General features: G+C 50.0%; 1 protein-coding gene across 12 annotated transcripts in view; it reads left to right on the top strand.

Moving 5' to 3' along the window:
• Nucleotides 1-23,007, top strand: part of MGAT5 (alpha-1,6-mannosylglycoprotein 6-beta-N-acetylglucosaminyltransferase) — a 379,218-nt gene that overhangs the window by 277,561 nt on the left and 78,650 nt on the right. For all 12 annotated transcript variants that reach the window (XM_051849614.3, XM_051849612.3, XM_089329303.1 and 9 more), the window contains exon 11: nucleotides 1,281-1,414. In XM_051849614.3, the coding sequence (XP_051705574.1) occupies nucleotides 1,281-1,414 (134 nt within the window). The remainder of the gene's footprint in view (nucleotides 1-1,280; nucleotides 1,415-23,007) is intronic.

The raw sequence follows: 23,007 nt of genomic DNA, 5'->3' as shown, positions 1-23,007 counted from the left end.
CCTCTATGGGTGCCAATTCGAGTCCCAGCTGCTCCACTTCCAATCCAGCTCTCTGCTATGGCCTGGGAAAGCAGTAGAAGATGGCCCAAGTCTTTGAGCCCCTGCACCCAATGTGGGAGACCCCAATGGAGTTCCTGGCTTCGGGCTTCAGCCTGGTCCAGCACTGGCTGTGTAGAAATCCAGCAGATGGAAGATGTCTTCCCTTCTCTGGTCCCTCTGTCTTTCAAATAAATAAAACTTAAAAAAAAAAAAAAAAGAATTCCCAAGTTTAAAGCATCAGATTCTAGTGCAGCACTTTTACAGTGAACCAGAAGTTGCACAGGGAGGCGTTTCCAGCTGCCATCAAGAAATTGGAAAGGTACCAAATAGATGAGCTTTCAATGCATCTCAAGGATCTAGAAAATCTGCAGCAAACCAGACCCAAATCTAGTAGGAGAAGAGAAATAATTAAAATCAGAGAAGAAATCAACAGGATTGAATCCAAAAAAACATTACAAACAATCAGCCAAATGAGGAGCTGGTTTTTTGAAAAATAAACAAAATTGAAAACCCATTGGCCCAACTAACTAAAAAACGAAGAGAAAAGACCCAAATCAATAAAATCAGAGATGAAAAAGGAAACGTAACAACAGACACCACAGAAATAAAAAGAATCATCAGAAATTACTACAAGGACTTGTATGCCAGCAAACAGGGAAACCTATCAGAAATGGATAGATTCCTGGACACATGCAACCTACCTAAATTGAACCAGGAAGACATAGAAAACCTAAACAGACCCATAACTGAGACAGAAATTGAAACAGTAATAAAGGCCCTCCCAACAAAAAAAAGCCCAGGACCAGATGGATTCACTGCTGAATTCTACCCCTTTACCCCACCTGGTTGCTGAATGCGGCTGCAGTCACATAGGTTGTGTGTGGTGCCCACTGCTGTTCAGAACCCCCGGGTCAGCCATGGTCCCTACAGAGTTCTGGCTGTGATGTGGCGGCTCTGGGTGACAGCCTGTCTGGCCTTGTACAGAGCAAGGAACACAGCTGAATGACGCTGAACCAGAAGGATTGTCCCCTGAACAGCAGGGTTTGCTTCAGGTTCATCTATCATGGGGAGAATTCTCCATGTGAAGGTTGTGCTGAGTGTGAGTGGGGGGGGGGGGGGGCGGGGAACAGGGGGGCAACGAAAATGGGCAGCTGTGTGAGATCACTGCATTAAGTTTGTCACTTGTTGCTGCTTCGTGCTAGTGGCTGCCTAACCGCCCTGATCTTTCCTTCCCACGTCAGCTCATACCCCAGACAACAGCTTCCTGGGCTTTGTGGTGGAGCAGCACCTCAACTCCAGCGACATCCACCACATTAACGAGATCAAAAGGCAGAACCAGTCCCTCGTGTATGGCAAAGTGGACAGCTTCTGGAAGGTGAGTCACTCTGTGTGTGTGTGTGTGTGTGTCTCACTAAGATGCTTGTTGGGTAATTTAATTTAACTTTGATCCAGGGAGTAATCAAACCAAGTGCCTGGGGCTTAATGGGATCTGCTCAGCAGTAAACAAGAATGTTGGCAGATTCGGCGGCTCAGCGCTTGGGTGTTTCGCCGCGTGCGTGCAGCGACCCGCTTCGCTCTTTGCATGTCAGAAGTGCATGCTGCAGTGTCTTTCGCATCTTGTGCAGTTGCTCTGGGTTTTCCGTCCATGGATTCAACTAACTACGGATGGAAAAATTTGAATAAGCAATGGCGTCTATGTCGGGCAAGCTCAGAGTTGTTTTGTTATCATTATTCCCTAAACAATACAGTGTAAGTGCTGCGTATAGAATATGTGCATTTTGTTTAGAATTTTTGGTAGTCTGGAAGTGACTTTAAGCATACAGGAGATGTGTGCAGCCTGTTGTGCAAATATTGTGCCATTTTATGTAATGGACTTGGGCATCTGCAGATTTTGGTTTCCATAAGCGGTCCTGGAATGAATCCCCCAATACTGGGGGACAACTGTGATCGCCCGTGAGGATCAGGGCCTCCAGGGGCTGGGTATCTGCACAGAGCCCTTTGCTAAGCAAGTCTTTTCCTCTGCCTTCTGGAAAGTGTTTTGTAAAGGTGAGCACTCCTTTCCCAGGATTCATCAGGCCTTCGCTTTCTTGGGGCTGTAACTGATACACATGTAACCTGGAAAGGGAGACGTCCCTGGGGCTCCCAGTATGCAGTTTGCTCAGAGAGGTCACAGAAGAAGCAGCCCTCCTGGCCACAGAAGGAAGCAGATTTTCCCGAAGCCTTGGGCTGCTGAGCCCTAGAGGGCGCCTTCATACCCTGGCACTGTTGCCAGAGTGCACCTGCGGAAGGTACCATAGGAAAGGAACCGGATTGGGTGTGGCCCGTTGACAGGTGATGCAAATCAGTCTATATGGCATGGCTACCTCAGTGGCCAAACTGCAGGATTTTTTTTTTTTTTTTTTGCGCCAGTGTTTTTATAGAACACATCTGTAGGATTTCAGAGCAAACTTGTTACTGAATGCAAGAATTTATCACTTGCCGGCATGATCGTGAGTGGGGATCTCATACTACATGTCCCCTGTGGAGGAAGATAGAGATCTTACAGCTGATGGCCACAGTGAGGTAGGGTAGAGAACTCTAATGGATTCTGTGGCCCCTGCCCAGGTTCCGATAAGGAAAAGCAGTGCTTGCCCTTCAGATCTGCAGTGTTGACTGTCCTAAAAGGGAATCGGCCTATTTCTAGAGAAGCTGATGTAACTTCAGATAACTGTCTTTGTTAGAAACAACCAGAATTCTGTTTTCCTTTGGTGCAAGTGTATGTCCCTCCCCAGAGAGACATCTGGCGATATCTAGAGACTGCTTGGATTGTCACGTCTGGGCAGTGTACTGCTGGTATCTGGTGGATGGAGGCCAGGGGTACAATCAGTGTCCTACAGTACACAGGACAATCCCTTGGGCACAAGGTATTAGTTGGGTCAAGCATGAGAAACTCGGACTGGTGAGTGAGAATTATTTCCTTTATAGATTATCATACACTTTGTGCTCTTAAGTGAAATGACTCTAGATTAACACTGACTCTTTAGGGTGCACCCATGAATTTATGCATCTTGGCTTATCTTGTAATAATGTGGCCTATATTGACAGCACATTTTTCAGCAGATTTTTAGCCCAACCCAAGTTAAAATGCCATATTGAGTATTCTCATTGTCAGCTGGGTTGTGGCATGAATAGTTTCAGGGCAATTTGAGCTCTTCAAAGGTACAACTCGCTTTTCCCTCTACATCTGCTTGAAGAAAATAGCTTGCATGTCCACATGGGCTTGACCTCGAAATTACATCCCTCCTGCTTTGGAACCAAGTGCAACCACCAGCTAGATGCTTCTGGCGACTGTACTATCTTTATCTAGAAAAAAAGTCAAAACAGTACGTCGGTTCTGAGAAAGCTTTTGGGTTACATGGTTTGTATAAATTAATACTGCCATTAAAAGGCCGGCTTCTTTGAAGACAGTCCGAGTCCCAGGAGCGACTTGGACTTCGCTCCAGCGACTCGGGATATGACCTGGAAATCTTCCTGTATTTTGAGGTGTTAACTCTGCAGGTGACCTCACCTGCGTACCGGGAGTCACCCAAGGGTTACAGAAGGCTCAGTGGCAGTGTGTCAATGTGTGTGTTTGCCTGAATGCTGAAAATCAGGGGTAGTGGGTCAGTTTGATTACATCATTCCAGTGTACTACGCTAGGAAAGAATGAAAACTCTAAAAATTTTCACGGGAATCCAGGATATCATCTCCAACTTAACACAGCACAGGATCCAGACGGCCCCATCTTGGGGTCTTCAGTGAACACACAGAACCTAGATGTACCCTGTGTATCCAAAATCGTGCCCCACGGGGTTTTTCCTAGCAGGAAGTTCTGGGAATGGTTTTCCCATCCCACATCTTTTTCTCCCTTCCCCCATCCTCTCTTGCCCCAGAGAAGAGACAGGGAAGAGAAAGGACACCTGGCAATGCTGGGAGGTTCAGGGTTGCAGCTGGAGCTGGTGGATGGGATGATTTTGGAAGACTCAGCTTCACCCTCAGATTCTAGGACTCATAGAAACTCTAAAGAGACCGTCTGTGCTACAGGTCCTCCTCCTCTCTGCCTCACCCTCCTAAGGGAAGCAGCAGCTTCTGTCCAGTGAGGCCAAATTCAAAACCCTTCATGGTCAGAGAATGGAGAATTAATCACCTTTGTGCAGAATAGGAGATTTTTAGAACAGGAAAGCTAAAAATCTATTGACATCTTGCTTAACGATTGCTTTAATTTCTGTGGTTATTTAAAAATAGCCTCATGAGCACAGTTGGAGCTGAGTGACGGTGGCCGACCAGTATTTTACCCACTTAGGGTCCCGCGTGATGTTCACGGGGGCTGCTGAAGCAAAAACAGCTGAGCGCCTCGCTCCGGCCTCCACATCACCAGCTAGGACCAGGCTTGAGCAACTCGAAAGCCTGGGAAGCGCTTTACAGCCCGGAGCAGTGTACCTGGAGGGGCAGGGGCTTGGGCAGGGAAGGCTTCTTCTTCTTTTTTTTTTTTTTTTTTAATTTTTTGACAGGCAGAGTGGACAGTGAAAGAGAGACAGAGAGAAAAGTCTTCCTTTGCCGTTGGTTCACCCTCTAATGGCCGCCGCGGCCAGTGTGCTGCGGCCGGCTCATCGCGCTGATCCAAAGCCAGGAGCCAGGTGCTTCTCCTGGTCTCCCATGGGGTGCAGGGCCCAAGGACTTGGGCCATCCTCCACTGCACTCCCGGGCCACAGCAGAGAGCTGGCCTGGATTCTGTCCCAGTTGCCCCGACCTGGACTAGAACCTGGTGTGCCGGCGCTGCAGGCGGAGGATCAGGCTATTGAGCCGCGGTGCCGGCCAGGAAGGCTTCTGCAGAGTGCTCAGCATTCAGCTGCTGGCCTGCGCGTGACTCAGTCACCTTTCGTCCTTACCTTGGCTGTCGTGATGTTCATGTCAGGCTACTAGCTATTCGATCACTTTTCGCTATAATTCTCCAGCCTCATGTCCCATAAGTGTGTTTGCATACCTTGCTGTTCGTAGTCCCTGACACCTGGCACCTAGTGTGGAGCCGGCCTGGAGTGGGCAGGATGACACATACACACACACACAGGGTCCTTCTGCCCTGCTGTCTGGTTTGTTTGTCCAGGTACCTGCTGGGCCGTGTGGTGTAGTGATCAAGAGCCCAAGAGCTGAGTTTGGATCCTGGTCTTGGACAAGTTACTTCGCTTCTCTGGGCCTCATTTTTCGTGGCAGTGATACTAGGATTCAGTGGTAAATCAGTGAGTTAATATGTATAACATGCATTGAACTGGGTCTGGCCCACAGTAAGCCTAAATCAATGCTGGCTGCTATTATTGATGTCTAAATTAGGGGCAGCTGGCGGCAACATGGTAGGAATGGGTGTGTGTGAGACCTAGGCATTGAGCTTGTTTGGAACTGGGAGATACAAGCCTGTCCAGATACTCAGATCCAGTCTCCGAACTCCAGTCCTGAGGCCGAAGCTAGCCCACCATCTGGTTTTGTAACTGAACATTTTATGGAACACGGTGATGGCAAGATCATTGTCTCTGGCTGCGTTTGCACTAAAATTGTAGAACTGAGTCGTGTCAAAAGCCATGTGACCCACAAAGCCCAAGATATTTACAAGCTATGCCGTGCCCCAAGTAAACCAGGTCTCCCTCTGGGGACACATTTATCCACTAGTCCTGGGCACAGGTTCCAGCAGATGTCTTTCAGTTTGTAACAGGATTCTTTTGTTTTTAATTAATTAACTAGTTGAATCCAGAGAGAGACATCCTAGCCACTGGCTCACTCCATGCCAGGCTGAAGCCAAGAGCCTAAAACTCAGTCCACAGTCTTCCATGTGGGTGGCAGGGACCCAAGTACTTGAGCAATGACCTTGCAGTTGGGTTAGCAGGCCCTTGAAGCTGCATCAGAAGAACCCAGGGATCCTGATGAGGGATGCAGGCGTCCCAAGTGGCAGCCTCACTCCCACACCAGACGTCAACCACGTGCTTCGGGGTTCTTGATTGTTTGGCGTGTGATTGAGGCTGACAGACAGGCAGTACATGCAAACCTGAAGGGGTGACGTTACTAAAATCCCAGTTGTTGTAAGGACAGAGTCCCAGATGCCCAAGCCTGACGCCACCTCCTCCACGTTCAGCCAGAGTGTGTCTATTTGGTAACGAGTGCATTGATGATAAAAGAGCCTTGTGTGTCGTTGGCACTTCTGGTAGCCTTCTACCTAAGGTGGCGCATGCTGATGCCTCTTAAAGCAACCAGGACAATCGCAGTGTTCCTCAGCCACTCGGCTCTGTATTTGGAGAGATAGAGGGACTTGAAGTGGCGGAACCAGGACTGGGGTCAGGGCACTTGTCTGAGGAAGCAGCTCTTGTGCCCCTACTGTGGAGGGAGGTTCTGTGTGCAGAGCTGAGGGGGAGGTCCTCATGGGGACCCACAAGTCCAAGAGGACCCCCGGGCAAACACTGGCGCCTGGGCAGGGTGTCGGTGCTGACTGCTCACGGCGATGGCCAAGTCAGCAGTAGCCTTGTAGCCAGTTCTGCAGAGTGAATGCACTTTATCTGAGTAGCACAAAGAGCCCTGGGCTCCACACCCCAGGGCAGGGCTTACCCCAGCCTGCCTGGCAACCCCTGAAGTCGAGCAGTCGCCAGTGAACTTGAAAAGTTCCTTTTGATGTAGACCTCAAAGGCCGCCCTCACATAGCCCTCTTCTCGTCGGCCTGAGAAATCAAACCGCAGAGTTTTCAGAAGCAAGATGCAACTGCCTTCTCCTTCCTGTCCGACTGCACCCTCTTCTCCAGACAGCAGCAGCTGGAGCGATCTTTATAAAAATGTAAATTGGGTCATATTACCCCTGAGCTCGGACTCTCCGGGGGCTTCATGGTAAAGATACAATGTGGCGTATTAACTGTGAAATCCAGCCTCCGCAGCCTGGCTTAGCACCACCCCCCACAAACTGCCTACATCTGGTCCGAACCTACTATTCTCTTAATCCTGGGTGGTGGTCGCAGTGGCTTGTGTGCACCCTTCCCTGCCCCTAAGGGCCCTGCCACGCCTCTGCAGTGGCTGCTGCCTGCCCAGGCTCACCCTAGGCCCCAGGACCACCCTGTCCCGTACCACATGTCCCCATCCTTATCACAGCACCCTGTTCATCCTCTGTATGCCGTCTTAACCATTGTCAGTCATGTGTGTGGGTCTCTTCTGCTGTCGCTTTGGCCTCCTCAATGGGACGTGAGCCACAGGAATCATACCTCTGGGCTTATCCAGGTGCCTTACCCACTTAATAAAGTAGCTGTTTGACAAATGAGCAAATCGTCTCTGGATTTAGCTTGAATAGACTTATCTGGAGAAGCACTTGGAGTGCTTTTTTTTTTTTTTTAAGATTTACTTTTATTTATTTTGAAAGATTTACAGAGAGAGGTAGAGACAGAGAGGTAGGTCTTCCATCCGATGGTTCACTCCCCAGATGGCTGCAACAGCCGGAGCTGCACCGATCCGAAGCCAGGAACTTCTTCCAGGTCTCCCACGTGGGTGCAGGGGCCCAAGGACTTGGGCCATCTTCTACTGCTTTCCCAGACCATAGCAGAGAGCTGGATTGGAAGTGGAGCAGCCAGGTCTCGAACAGGCGCCCATATGGGATGCCGGCACTGCAGGCAGAGGCTTAGCCCACTACGCCACAGTACCAGCCTATAATTTTTTAATGTTTTTTAAAAAAGAAATCCATGCACAGGAAGGGTACTTGAAAAGTCTATGAACAATTATAAAAAATGCATGCATTTCAGGTTTTTACACCAAAATAAATTGGTCTTTTAATTTTGTGTTTCCACAAACTGTTGGAAAACTCTTGAAAAATGCAGACTAATCCACGCTGACAAAAGCACACTGATGGAGAGAGGGAGCTTGGGAGAGAAAGGCAAGAGGGAGAGAGGGGTCTGTGTACTGTCTGGGGTGCGGTGGCCATTTCATGGAGTACACATTTGTCAGCCGTTATAAAATCATATTCTTTAAAGAGGTGCAATCTGTTACATGTCAGTTGACTCAATAAAACTGTTGAAAAAAATGAAATTTGGCAAATAGCAGCCTGTAGAAATCTAGTCTTTGGCCCATGTTTGTGTAGCTTGCAAGCTCAAATGGTTTTTACATTTTGAATGTTATAAAAAAAATAAATAAAGCATCTATAGAAAAGAGCATATGTGTTCCACAAATTCTAAAATACTTCTCACGTGGCCCTTGGCAGGAGAAGTTTGTCCACCCCTGGTGAGATTAATAATTATTCTCCCATGTTTGTCAGAGCCCTGGGAGTCAAGGGGGAGGCTGCACACTGTGGGCCCTGCCCCTCACCCTCCACCCCACGAGTGGCTGTGACTTATTTGTGGCATAGACTTGATTGTTCCAGTACAAATGCACAGGGAAAGGGGGTTAAACTGCTTTAAACCACCAAAAATAAATCTGGGTAGTCTCTAAACTAGGTGACCTCTGAGTCTAAGACAAGTCCCATTCTGAAAACTGTAATTATCTCGCTCACTAATTTGGCTGATTTGGGCTTAGTTTAAATTAATGCAAAATTGGAAGTGGAAGTCATTTGGAGCAATGCTGTTTTATTTCATAGTAGGAATTAACTGCTCTTAAATGCATTGTTTTAATGAACTGCCGAAGACCTTTGTAATTAAGGAATGCACTGAAATCCTTGGAAAGAACACATTTGTGTAAGTAGGTTAAACCTCATCATCCTGTTTGTTCTTTAATCTACTGAGGCAGGCAGCTTTTTTTTCTTCCCAGATAATGCAGAGATAAACCGGATAAATGAAAACCTACCTTATGTCAAATTGGCCTATATTTTGGTGTGATGCAGCCAGACTCAGTTTTGTTGGATTTGCTGAAAACTGAGATGTAATCACAGATCCTGGTTCTGGTTCCATGCAGAAGAGTCTTAGGCGATGGAGTATCTGCCCCAGATTATTTTCCTTGGGGCAGAAGTCAGTGAGAACAGAGCTTGTCAGGTCCCTCTGAGAAGGCCCTCGCCAGAGGCAGGGCGGGGTTGAATACAGTGCAGAAGGCAGGGGACAACACTGTGCTCCCTCCACTGCCCCCTTGGCCCAAGACAGCCACTTACAAAGCTCTAGTCACCTGAGCCCACCTCGTGTCTGGCACAAGACAAAGTGGAACGTTTTCAAATTCAAGTACAAACTTGAGCCAGGCAGGGGCAACAGTGGGAAAATCCCATGCAAAATTCATCACTGGCCTTTAAGAGTCTAAGGGCTGTGTTCCAGCAGAACTTAAAGCACTTCTCAAAGCTGGCGTCGGCTGCTTGCTGACTGCGAGCTAACTCCGTGTAGTGTCCGCACAAGCGTGTTCGTCTTTGCTGAGGATGCGAGCAAGCACAGGAGACCCCGGGGCAGCCTTTACTCACCACCTTATCCTGGGGCGCTGCCCCCTGTTCTAGCATGCTTTCTGCAATCCTCTTCGACTCGCTGAGGCTTACTTGGGGACCAACAGAGAGCGCGTTGTCCCTGTTGGCCCGTTTTAGCCCAGCGGTGCTGCGTGGAGACCGCCCCCGGCATGTGGAGGCGCCCTGGGAGGGGCAGATTCTAATTTGAGCGGTGCCTCACGCTGGCCGCCTGTCCCTGACACTCATTTGCCCTCTGGGTCTCACTTCCCTCATCTCTAAAATGAGGCAGAGGACTGGATGTGCTTCTCTTTCGGTCTCGGGAGTTCCATGATTCTATAACCTAAACTCCTCCTTGGCCTTCTCTAATTCTGTCACGAGCAAGGGCGAGGAGGAGGGAGCCTTCATGACAACTTTATGGGCCATCAGAAATAGGGCAGAGCCAAGCAGGAAGCCTTAGGGGAAAGAGAGGAAAATTGGGCCAGCGGAGGCCCAGAGTCCCTAAAACATAACTGCCCGAGGACAGGATGGAGTTGCCACGGCCGGCCGGGCCTCCGCACACTTAGGAGAGACAAGGGATTCATCGAGAGGAAGCTTATGTCGGTCAGCAGTGTGGACCCTACCAAGAGTTGGTCATGGACTTGGAGGTGAGGCATAGCGTACAGAAGGAAGGGGCCGGTCCTTCGTGCTCACGTGAAACCTCCAAACATGGTGCCATCCCTGCTAACGAGTGGAATAGCCATCCCTTCCTGTCTCTGCACCCGTGAGTCCACGCAGATGCTTGGTTGCTGGGGTTCGATTCCAGCTGAGGCTGAGTAGCTGTGTGATTGCAGGGAAGCCGCTTTGGCTCCCTGTGCCTCTGTTCTCGCCCCCCTGTTAAGTGGGTGGTCATAGCTGTATAGAACAGAATCACAAGGCCAGCGCCGCAGCTCACTAGGCTAATCCTCCGCCATGCGGTGCCGGCACACCGGGTTCTAGTCCCTGTCAGGGTGCCGGATTCTGTCCCAGTTGCCCCTCTTCCAGGCCAGCTCTCTGCTGTGACCCGGGAGTGCAGTGGAGGATGGCCCAAGTGTTTGGGCCATCAGATCAGCGCGATGTGCCGGCCGCAGCACGCCGGCTGCAGCACGCCGGCCTCGGCGGCCGTTGGGGGGTGAACCAACAGCAAAAAGGAAGACCTTTCTCTCTGTCTCTGTCTCTCTCTCTCACTGTCCACTCTGCCTGTCAAAAAAAAAAAAAAAAAAAAAAAAAAAAAAAAAACAAACAAACAAACAAAAAAAACAGAATCACAGGGTTCTTAGGGAGGTAACATGTTATCAAATACAGAAGATTTGGACAATGCCTGCTGTTCATTAGGGTCTCTATGGATTCTTTTCCTATTAATATGCTTGCCTAGGCCAAGTGCTTTTTAGGAGATGGATGTGGGGAGACTCAGCCTTGCTTTGTGAAAAGGTATTGGGGGGTCCAGTGCTGTGGCTTACTTGGTTAATCCTCCATCTGCAGTGCTGGCATCCCATATGGGTGCCAGTTCTAGTCCCAGTCACTCCTCTTCCAGTCCAGCTCTCTGCTGTGGCCCGGGAAGGCAGTGGAGGATGGCCCAAGTGCTTGGGCCCTGCACCGCATGGGAGACCAGAAGGAAGCACCTGGCTCCTGGCTTCGGATCGGCACGGCACGCCAGCCATAGCAACCATTTGGAGGTGAACCAACGGAAGGAAGACTTTTTCTCTCTCACTGTCTAACTCTGCCTGTTAAAAAAAAAAAGAAAAGAAAAGGTATTGGGAAAAACAGGCATGTTTGGTCAGAAGTCTTCCTTATGCTGGGAGAGCGGGGCACTGAAGGAGTGGCAGACACCGAGGTTTGCTTTGCATGGCCCAGGGAGGGACAGGCACTAGGCTGCAAGGGGACTTGCTGAGCACTCTAGGAATATCTGTGCCGTCCAAAGATGAGCTGAGCCGCCTGCAAAGCCACTGAGCCCCTGCTGTTGCCGGCAGAAGGGGTGGTGGCAGAGCTTTTGAGACCACCACTACCAGTGCCAGAGGATGTCAGGCCCTGTGCCTTGTAAAGCCCCTGGCGACCCAGACATTCTGTGTGCGCAGAATGATGGGTGGCGAAGGGGCAGGTGCTAAGGAGACAGGAGGGACCCTGTCCATGGGCTTGCAGCCATCAAGAAGGTGGTTGCCCACCTTGCTGGTATCAGGATACAGCTCTGTCCCCGAAGCAGTGGGTGCTGTCTCAGACCTGGCGCCCTGAATCGACCTCACCAGCGTTCACATCTAGCCGGCATGATACTTCTTAAATGGGGGAGTTTGCCACTTGGGAAGCTTTACCTGCAAAGCCAGAATCACCAGCCTCTTTGGAAAATGTAGACGGTGCAACAAACTGCACTCTGATTCCCTCCGTGTCCTGAGTGGGCTGGGGTTGAGTGGTGGCTGCCCCCAGAGGTCACTCCAGGGGTGCCAGCCCTGGGCCCTCTTTCTCCGATCTCCATGACCCATGTGAGTTTCCCTAGTTCTTGGAGAAGGACTCCTTTGGATGAGAGGGATTCCTTTGAATATGGGTGAAGTTTCCGAACAGACTTTGAATGGCGCAAAGAAGGCTGGGTTTCTCCAGGGCAAGTTACCCTTCAGTGGCCTGTGTGGTGGTCTGACAGGTTTTTAGGCGTCAGGCTGGGTGGAGAGGAACACGAAGGTCCCCTTTGTCAGCATGGACCTCCAACAGGAGCCCTGGGTCCCTGACACCTGTGTATGAGACCGAAGGTTTTTCTTCTTTCCAGAGCCCAGCCCTGGCGTGCGCTGCCGCTTCCTCTGCCAGGTGGGCCTTGCCATGGGACCAAGTTTTCTCCTTTGGGGTGGATGGGCGGGGTGTGTGGCAGTCCAGCCTGCATCTGAGACCTTGCCCCTTGTGGCTTACTGCTCCTTTATAATGTGATAAAGACTCTTTCCCCGCTGCTGGTGAAAGCCCGGCCTTGGAACCCATCCGATAGAAACTCTGATGGCAGCGGCTTCAAGCAGTGCTTGGCTGTAGGTCTGGGCAGGAAGTTCCCAGGGCTCTCTGGAATACCACTGCTGTGTGGGAGATTGGCCAGGATACTCAGCCCGTGTTCCAGAGGAAAAGCAGGAGATCTGAAGTTCATCCTTAGAACCTAGGCTGCCGTTAAGAAACGAGCCTGATTCGAAGCACCACTGGGGGCCTGTGAGCATCCAGGAACCAGGGCCCTGCTCTCGCCGAATCTCCAGTGGGGGAGCCTAGGAAGCTGTATGCTCAGTGAGTGCTCCACACAGCCAAGAGAGAGAGCCTGTGCTGGTAGCCACTAACTTCCCTAGATCAGAAAATCCTTAACATAGGCGGGGTGTGGATTCTGTATAGCCAGCAACCACCCCATGCTGTAGACGGTACTGGCTCTGTCCTTGTTAGACCATGCTTCCTCCTGTGCTCTGGGCCATGGCTTCCTCTGCCAGGTTGCCCTTATGATTGGAACACTAAGGCTTCCCAAGACAACTAACCAGCTGCATGACCTGTCCCGCACAAGAGCCTGCCCCTTATTTCCATGGTGATGGCCAATCACCTACATCAATCCATGCAAGGTGCAAAGAGCTAATAGAGGGTCCAGTGACTTTCATCTGGAATATCCTCAAAACCCAAGAATTCAAGCAACATTTTGTATGGATTTTAGACATTACCAGGCCCTTCCTTGTTGCCTCATGGAGTATGTGTTAGTCTTACAGGTAAAGAAACAAATCCTTAGAGACATTGCAAAGAAACTTTGCACCTGAAGGTCTGATAGTTGACTCGATTCTGTTGCTTTCACTCTCTGACTTCAGTCCCTTGAAGAGGCCATGCATGTTCCAGCGGTTTGAATGGTGAATGAGAGTCTTGGGCTTTGTGTCAGATGACAGGAAGTTACAGAGGCACTGGAGGGGCCTGGAGTTGGGGAGTAGCTTTCTTTATGTCCCTCGTGAGAGCCACTAACCCACTGGCCAGTTGCCTACCCCATGGGTGACCGGCAGCTCTCCCGGTGGCAGAAACAGCGAAGTGCAAAGGACTGCGCTGGGCCAAGAGAACCTATCAGTGTTGTGGGTGGAAAGAGGCCCCCGGTGCTCAACAGAAGGTCCGCGGTAGAAGCCAGGACTGGCGTGGGAAGCAGGAGGTGCAGGCAGCCAGCAGATGTCCTGAGGGTGGGGTGCTTCTGGAAGTTTCCAGAATCGCTGCCTGCCACTCGCATAGCACTGGGATGAGTTCATTCCTAGCTCTTAGTAAACACAGCTGTTGTGGTTGTAACTTGCCTCGAGGCGTTTTACTATTCCACCAACCCGCACAGTTTGGCAGCCGGTATGGGAACAATGGTGTTGAGGGATGGGAAAAGAAGCTGCTGTCAGAGGGAAGAGCAGTGGCTGCTGGCGGACAGACGCCACTGAGCAAGTCCACGTGCGTGCAAGCTGTGCTGCTGGCGGGGGCCGGAGCATCACCCATAGTGGCCAAAAAGCCTTAGGGATGCAAGCAGTGAGCAGCCCTGAGACGCCTGAAGTCATCCCAAAAGAACTGCGAGCTGAGGCCATTCCAGTGAAGAAAGGGTTAATTACCATCATCCCTGGAGGGAGACACAGCCTGAATAGAACTTCCAGCCTCTTGATACACCCAGGTCTTCTGGGGCTGGGCACAGATTTCTACGAATGAGCTGCCAGTGTTGACTGTGGTATGTATCTCCTAACTGGAGCAGCATTTAAAGCACAGCTCCTAGGAGGGGATGTGTTGGATGAGCATTCCAGGCGTGTGGAAGCCGGTGAGGACATGCCTGGAGGAGGTGGCAGCAGGTGGCTGTGCTGGCAGGAGCCCGTCATGTCCTTAGTGATGTACTAGAGCCTGGCAAAGCTGGCTGTACTCCTTCGTGGTTTCCCATACGTCTCCTTGCACTGTCTCAGCACTGTTGGTTGGGTATCCCTGGGTGTGGAGGGATGGCCATTGGCACTTGCACCTTCCCGCCTCGAGGCAGACTTTATAAGGGAAGGGGGACTTGAGTGCCTGCGTTTGGTCCAGGGATTAGAGTCCCTGCGGCTGCCTCGGCTTCATCCTGGGAGAATAATAGCCATCCCCATCAGCCTGCTGGAGGCTCAGCCACACCTGCAAACGATGCCTGCGTGTGACGGCCCTGTGGTCCTTACATCAACCTCATTTAGAAACTCAGCCAGTAGAGCAAAATCATAGCAAACAGGGTAAATAGAAATGTGGGTTTCTGCCTGTTGCCTCGAGAAGAGAGCCTTGTGGAAGTATTTCTTGAAAATGCAGGTGGAGAAGCAGTTGCTAACTCTAGGAACAGAATTCAAATGAGCTGGTTGGATGTGTTGGGCCTGTGGAGGAAATTTGACCTCTTTCCTGCGTCTGTCTACGCTGCCTTGAGAGCAGGTGGGTGAAGCATTACTAAGTGGCATCCAGGTGGCTTCCCAGGCCAGCTGGAATACTGAGCAGTAATTTGTGTTAGAAACTGAGGTCCTGAGATTTGCCCTTATAGAACCTTCTAGATCAGTACAGAGCTATTGTCACTGAGACCTTGAAAGAGAACCCTGCAAGGATGGAGCTTGTCGACAGACATTTATGTCAAAGACAGAGATTGGGAGAAGACATTGCAGCACTGAGCGTTCTTTGGAAGCCGAGCCCATTGTTTTATTACAAGACGAGGTATTATGACACTGGGAAACAGTGATAAACCAATTTGGAAAATATTTAAGTGTAATAACGTGTGTGCATCTAAAATCACGTTTAGCATCTATATTCAGCTTTAGACTTTAAGTAAGAATCACATATGCAGCATATGCTTGTGAAATCTGGCTGCGGCAGCGCAGCCCCGAGTACTGAGTGAATCCATCTGTTCCTCTGGACTGGATAAAGTGGGACTCCTGGGCCGGCCTCGTGGGACAGCGGAGCTGCAGGGAACACCGGTGCATTGCCTGTTGAATGGATGTTTTCTTAGCTGGCTGTCCTGCGCTCCTGCCCTTTCAGTTCTCTTCTTTACCAGATGGAGCTCCGTAGACCTGATGATGAGGGTAACCTGTGAGTGCATCCTCTGTGCAGGGAGCGGCATTGACAGTGACCAAAGTCAGCCCTGTCGAGACAAAGACCAGAGGCAGGAAGAGGCCAGGTGATCCCATTGCTTAAGACTTAAACTGAGGTGTGTGCTGTGGCCACTGGCCTGGATTCAGAGGCGTGGACCGTCTCTGGCAACTTATTCCTCTCTGTCCCGCCCAGCATCCCAAATCCTAAGAGCCTGAGTGGCAGAGGACAGATTTCAAGGGAGAGTTCTGAAGGGTTCTGTGTGGAGACTTGAAATCCCTTAGGATCTTTGCGTTGAGAATCAGTTACAAGGACGCTGCGTGGACGTGAGGACCTGCAGAGAGGGTCTGCCTTCGTGGGCTTGGAGAGCCAGAGGACACACCTGGGCAGGTGAAATCAGAGCACATCCCATAAGCCCAGGGGCGTTTTGAGGGGCAGACAGAAGTGGAGGAGGTGAGCTGGTGATGGTTTGTGTTGGGTGGGGGCAGTCGCATCTGATTCTTTCATCACATGGCACACAGTTCCTCAAGGGGAGCAGGGGGGTCTCCGAAGCCAGGCATTTATTGCTTTGTAATTTGTTTTTCATTTGAGAGACAGAGAGGGACAGGGCTCCTATCTGCTCGTTCACTCCCAGTGGCTGCAGCGGAGTCAGAACTGGAAACTCGATCTCAGTCTGCTACATGGGCGGCGGAAACCCAATTCCTTGAGCCCTTGCCACTGCCTCCCAGGGTTCTGCGTTAGCAGGAAGCTGGAGTCAAACCCAGATGCTCCGATCTCTGGTGCAGATGTCTTAACCCTCTTCCTGAATCCCTGCTCCCTGGATCAGGGATTTTCATCCTCTGTCCAGGCCGCTGGGGAGTTGCGTGGGCGGCGGTGAGGGGTTGTCTTGGTACTACCCGGAGGGCTCCATGTCAGGGGCGGAGTAGAGCAGAGCATAGCGCTGTTGGTCCAGGCAATCTGTGATCAGTGCCAGTCCTCAGATTCAGCCGAGGTTTGGTTAGGCTTCCGGATGGTACTTGGACAGGAAAATGTTAGAGAGGCAAGGGTTTCCCAGCGGTCCCTGAGGGCAGTGCCATTATTGGCATTTTACCTGCAGGAAACCGGGCTCTGGGAGGCAGGGCTGTGAACCTGCTGCCAGAGAGAAGCTGTGTCCTGCACAAAGCCAGCCTTCTCTGCCCTCCCCTCCCCTCCCCCTCTGCTCCCTTTCCTCCCGCCTCTTTCCTGTTTTTAAGAAAACTTAGAACATTGCCTATAGTTAATTACCTAGAGATCATTACCTAGAGCTCGCATCTCAAATGCATCCTAAATCAGTGTCTTTTTATTCTCTTACTCTTAAGTCACTGATGATGTTTATGTGGGATGAATTGGCAGTTGGATAATGTAAGCCAGTGATGGTGCGAGTAGCAACTTGAAGGAGAAGCAGGGGCATGAGCCACTTTCGTGGACTGTTTGGACTCTGTTCGGACCAGGTGTTAACTTGTCCTCAGTGATCTCTAATCCCAGCACATCTCCAGGGCTGGAGGAGGCTGGTTAATGGGCTGAGGGAGGGAAAGAAATTCTCCTCCATCCGTATCCCATTGCTCCCTGGGTGTAGCTTTAACCAGCAGGTCTCCCACTGTCTCTAAATGGAGGCTAGGGTCTAAAATATTAAATTGACTTCCCTTATATATGTTTTTAAAGATTTATTTCATTTATTTGAAAGAGAGTTACAGAGAAAGGCAGGACCAGAGAGAGAAGTCTTCCTTCCACTGGTTCGCTCCTCAAATGACCACAATGGCCAGAGCTGAGCTGATCTAAAGCCAGGAGCCAGGAGCTTCTTCTGAGTCTCCCATGTGGGTGCAGGGACCCAAGGACTTGGGCCATCTTCCACTGCTTTCCCAGGCCATAGCAGAGAGCTGGATTGGAAGAGAAGCAGCCGGAACTAGACCCGGCACCCACATGGGATGCCGGTGCTGCGGCTTTAACCCGCTGCGCCGCAGCACCAGCCCCTCCTTATATGTTGAGACAATGTCCTAGCTCTCGTAGACCCATAACCCAAAGATAGGAGCCCCCCAGAAATGAACTCACTGGGCAGCCAGCCTGGGCTTTTCTCCTAGGGCCATCCGAGAGGGTAGGAGTTTAGGGGACTCGGCGAGCCCGTGCTTGGCTCCTGACCACCTGTGCTGGAACTAGATCCTTGTCCCTATCTGAACTGGGAAGCACAGCACGTGTGCTGCCAGGACTGTGCCAGCATCCGGGAAGAGGTAGTTCTAACGACACTGCAAACTGTAACCAGCTCCATAGCTGTACCCGCTAATGTCTTTGAGTCAATTGGAACTGCATTCAGCTGCCTTTAGCAAAATACCACAATGGAGAAGAAAGCCAGCAACACTTTTCTTGCATAACAACATGTGGATTTAGCCCAGGATGGGCCTTGTGGCTCCACTCAAGACCACTTCCATCTTCCTGCTCTGTTACCCTTGGTATATTAGCTTGTACCAGAGAGTCATTAGGCCTCCTGCAGCTCCGAGCCTATGGTCAAAGCAGAAGGGACTGGGGCCTGCCATGTTGGTTCCATGTTATCAGGAAACAAGAACTTCTTCAAGGCTACCCTTTTGTGAGTCACCCTGGGTCACGTGACCATCCTTGGCCACGTGAGAGGCCAGGCAATTGGCAGATGGGGCAGTCGTGATGGGCTCATCATTCAGGATTCACGTGTGACTCCAGATGTTGGGAGTCTCGTGATGAGCGAGAAGGGGAGAGACGTGGGTTTTGTGATCACGGCACACTGATCTGTGCATTTCTGTTGGAGACACTCGAATAGACGAGAGACATGTAGCGGTGTTCCGAGCCCTGACTCCCCCAGCTGATGTGACCTGTGATTTACAGAGCTCCAACCTTGACTTTGTCTGTGACGGAGGCCTTTGCTCCTCTCCTGTTTCCTGGAGCACAGGGGCCTTCAGTCCCTCTGGTAGAGGGCACCAGCAAAGCGCTCATGCTGCCGGCCTCCCATGTGTGTCCAAGCAGGGACCTCGGGCTTCATCCTGGCACTGTCCTCGACAAGATCCTCACGGCATCTGGCGTACATTCTGCCTCTCCTAACCTACCTCAGGCCGGTTCCCTGGGCCTCCAGACATCTCCTGCGTTGGCAGGGAGGGTGAACCAGCCCGCAAGTGAGCAGCTGCCACCCAGCTCCAAATGCACTGTTTGATATGTTCTGTGAACACGAGGCTGGGCCCTGGAGTTTGGTTTTGAAACCAGCTCTCAAGCATGGTCAGTAGAGGGGGCCAGAAGACCCTTCAGGAGGAAGAGAGCTTTGTCTCTCCGGCTTGCTGAGGGGCCGCGGGGCCAGGTGCCTGGAGCAGTAGGCTGTGAGCACACAACTTCGCATCTGGGAAGCTGAGCATGGCGAGGTTCTCCTGCTCACACTCGCTCCCCTGTTCTCGCTGCCTCTGATGCACCTTCAGCAGTCAGAGTAATTGAAAGGCCATTCAGCCCAGGAAACAGGTGCAGAGCCCTAGGGACTGGCTCCATAGCAGCTGAGAGTATAAACCATAGGAAGAGAATGAGGGTTGGACCAGGCTCTGCCACTTACTGCCAGTGTGGTCCTCGTGCTGGGCACTGACTCGTCTCCGTTTCAGCGTTGGATGAGAACAGTGCGATACTCACAGGATCTTTTTTTTTTTCTTTGTATACATTTATTTATTTGAAAGGCAAAGTGATGCATAGAGAGAGAGAGTCAGAGAAATCTTCCATTTGCTCATTGGCTTCCCAAATGGCCACAATGGCTGGAGCTGAGCCAGGCCAAAGCCAGGAGCCTATAACTCCACCTGGGTCTCCCACGTGAGTGGCAGGGGCCCAAGCACTCAGGCCCTCCTCGGCTGCTTTTCCAAGTACATTAGAGGGAGCTCAATCAGAAGTGGAATAGCTGGGACTCGAACTGGTGGTGATGCTGGCAGGGCAGGTGACAGATTAACCCACTGTGCCACAACACAAGCCCTTGTAGGATTATCAAGATTACAGGAGCTAGTCCTCTGATGGTACTTCAAAAAGTTCTTGCCGGTGCCGTGGCTCAATAGGCTAATCCTCTGCCTTGCGGTGCCGGCACACAGGGTTCTAGTCCCGGTCAGGGTGCCGGATTCTGTCCCGGTTGCCCCTCTTCCAGGCCAGCTCTCTGCTGTGGCCCGGGAGTGCAGTGGAGGATGGCCCAAGTGCTTGGGCCCTGCACCCCATGGGAGACCAGGAGAAGCCCCTGGCTCCTGGCTTCGGATCAGCGCGGTGGGCGGCCATTGGAGGGTGAACCAACGGCAAAAAGGAAGACCTTTCTCTCTGTCTCTCTCTCACTGTCCACTCTGCCTGTCAAAAAAAAAAAAAAGTTCTTGCAAAGATGAATTAAAAGATACAGATATTTTGGTGCAAAACATTTTTTTTTTTAAACACTTCAGATGTTTTGTTTTATTATGAAATTTGGTTTTATTATGAAAATGTTTCACAACATACAAATCAAACCCTCATCCATCATCCAGCATTGGGAACATATCAAAAAAATATTGCATCTAGCATTTCTAGTTTGAAGTAGAAAAGTTTCTTATGTTTGCTCAATCCCCCATTCTAGTGCATTTTGCTTTTATACTTGCAATTTGCTCTCCTAGCTCCCCTGCCAGACACGTTACATTCTTTTGCCAGTGTAAACATTGCTTTAAATCTCCTAAACAAGCATATTTATAAAATACATTCCTAGAACTGCTGTATCAGAGGTATATGTATTTACCACTGATACGTTACTATGTTTCTTAGAAGCCATTTTACCAATTTTTACCTCTACCAACTTTTGTGCTATAATGACCTTTCTGTACAACTTAATACTTTCAACTTTGAAATTAGTACTTCTAATTCTGAATATACATTAGATTTTAGGCAACTTGTTAACACCTAATAATTAAAGACTTAGATAATACTGATTATAATAAACAAAAAGCCTAGTTTATATAGGCAGGCATTTGAAAGCCTAGTAGGTAAAATTTCACCTGTTAGGCTAATGCCACCTTTCAATAACACATCATTAATAAAACTTTTTGGGTTTGGCTTGAGGTCGTCCCATTTTTTTTTCCATTTCTCTTTTCAACTTGCTTGCATTGTATCTCTCAGCCATTGCAACAAGCTCCTCTGGGATATTCTGATTTGCTCTTTCCAGGATATGAATCAGTTCAGCAGCAACCCTCCAATCATTTCTCGTGATGAGGGTGATTGATACCCCTGTGTTTCCTGCTCTTCCAGTTCGTCCTACTCTGTGTACATATTCTTCAATATTCCTCGGAAAGTCGTAATTATAGACATGAGTGATATCATGGACATCCAACCCACGTGATGCTAAATCAGTAGCAATTAATATCCTCACTTTGCCTGTTTTAAAGTTCTTTAACGCTTTCTCCCGATCACTTTGTTCTCTATTGCCATGCAGCGACTCTACTGATAAATGTTGGAGGACTAGGTCACTTGACAAATGATCAGCCACAATTTTTCTACTAACAAATACTATGACTTTGTCCTTCGGTGACATATTTTCCAGGAATTTTTGTATATGTATTCGTTTCTCTTCTTCTGTGGTAATGATTATATTTTGTTTTACTGTACTTACAGCCACTAGATCCAAAGTTCCAACATACACAAGCATTGGTTCTTTCAAGTATGACTGTGCAAGCCTACGCACACCATAGGGCCAGGTGGTGCAAAACATTTTAAATCATGCATTTTTTTTTCCATTATAGACTTTTAATGAACTTTTTGAAGAGCACATGTAGCCTTGGATTTCAAATTTTTGCACCAAAATCAACATATATTTTAATGTCATTTTTTACAGATTTTTTTTTTGATGTGCCCTCGTCAATGGGAACATTTAGTACCCTGCCTGGTGCATGGTGGGGTCCCACTGTGGCTGTTATGGAGATGCCCTGGCTCTCAGTGGGTGACTGTGGCCTTCCTCTGTCCTCTGAGTCCTCACCAAGCACACAGCTGCCTGCATTCAGGCCTCCTACCTTCCACTCGCATTCTCGCTCGCTCTCTCGCACCTTCTCTGCTCTGCTCTTTTCTCCCTTCCCTCCTCTTTCCCAGATCTTTCTTAGGCTTTGCCCCATTCTTCCTCCCTGTGCTTAGACTTGGGCTGTCATAAATTCACAACGGTCTGATGAAGCAGTTTGGAAGTATTTTCCTAGGGCCTTGTGGAAACCTGTGGTCGTTTGTTCTGAATCCTTGAGTATCTCATGGTGACTTGTTCATATTCATTGTCTCCAGGATCCAAGATTCCCTTATAGTTTTCTGCTTTGAGGAATAAAATGCAATGAGCTGGATGAGTCATGGCTTAGGCACACACAGAGGTCTTAGTGCACGCGGTGTGTTTCTTGTCCTTGCAAGGAAATATCTGTAGCTTTCGAGGACTGCCCTTTGCCAGCTGGATAAGGAGTTCAAAGATTGAGTTTCATACAAGCACACCCGTTGCTAGGGCAGCCAGCCAGCACCTGGAGGCCTGGAACAAGCTGTAATGAGGGTCAGTGCTGTCTGTAATAGATCCTGATTCCTCCCAGCAAGGATCCCGGGCTGCACCACAGGCCTCTTGAGGGCAGGCACCCGCTGGTCTTACTCACATTTGCTTCTGCAGTGCCCAGTCCAGCGCTGACCATATGAGGCACAAACTAAATAACCCAAGAGAATAAAATGTGGACATGCGGATGGAAGTGGCCCAGTCCAACCCCTCTCAGTGAGCACACGAGGACTTTGCACTGAAATGAGCAGAGAGCGGCAGTTGGCATCTTCAAGGTGTGTTCCCATGGTGTTGGGAGTGGGCCCTGGGCTCCGCACTTAGCCTTGGCTCCATTGGTTCTCGGTGGCCTCCAGCACATCTTACCCTCTGTTAACCCAGTTTTCTCATCCAGCACCTGAGTCGGAGGGCTGCAGAGAGGAGGCAAGGGGTGTGGAGAAGAGTAAGGGCACAGAGTGAGCTCTCAAGCCAGTTTGCCCAGCAGCTCCCTTCCTTGAGGCAAGGAGGCCGTCATTCAGGCTTAGAAATGTTTAGCATGAGGAGCAGAGTCTAGTCTCACCTTTACCAACTTTTTAAAAATGTCATCTACAGAATAGGCCTACGAATACTCATCTCACAGGATGGTGGACAGGAATAAACATTTGCATGGAGCATAGCTCCTGGAACATAGTAAATGCTCAATAAATGGTGGCTATTACCATTTTATTAGCACCAAATGCTCACCATTAACATGCAGACAAACCCCCCTGGCTCTGCTCTGCTGCAGGTAGGAATGGTCAAGAAGAGTGGGTGTGGGTTAGACCCAGACCCCTCCCCTGCCTGTCCCACCACCCTGCAGAGCAGCCTTGGCTGAGGCAGCTGGAGGGATTTCTGTGAAGAGCTCATGAGAGAAGAGTGTCATATCAGCCCTCATTTCTGTGATGACATCTTAATTGAGAGTGGCTGGCACTATCACGCCTATGGTCAGAATGTTGCCATAGACTGTTTTGTTTATGCCCCATTCCATCCCAGTGCTCTCTGTTCGGTTTCTA

Source organism: Oryctolagus cuniculus, chromosome 3, assembly GCF_051225735.1.
Source record: "Oryctolagus cuniculus isolate XC-2025 breed Fujian yellow rabbit chromosome 3, ASM5122573v1, whole genome shotgun sequence".
Taxonomy (NCBI): domain Eukaryota; kingdom Metazoa; phylum Chordata; class Mammalia; order Lagomorpha; family Leporidae; genus Oryctolagus; species Oryctolagus cuniculus.
This window is presented reverse-complemented; position numbering and strand designations above follow the sequence as displayed.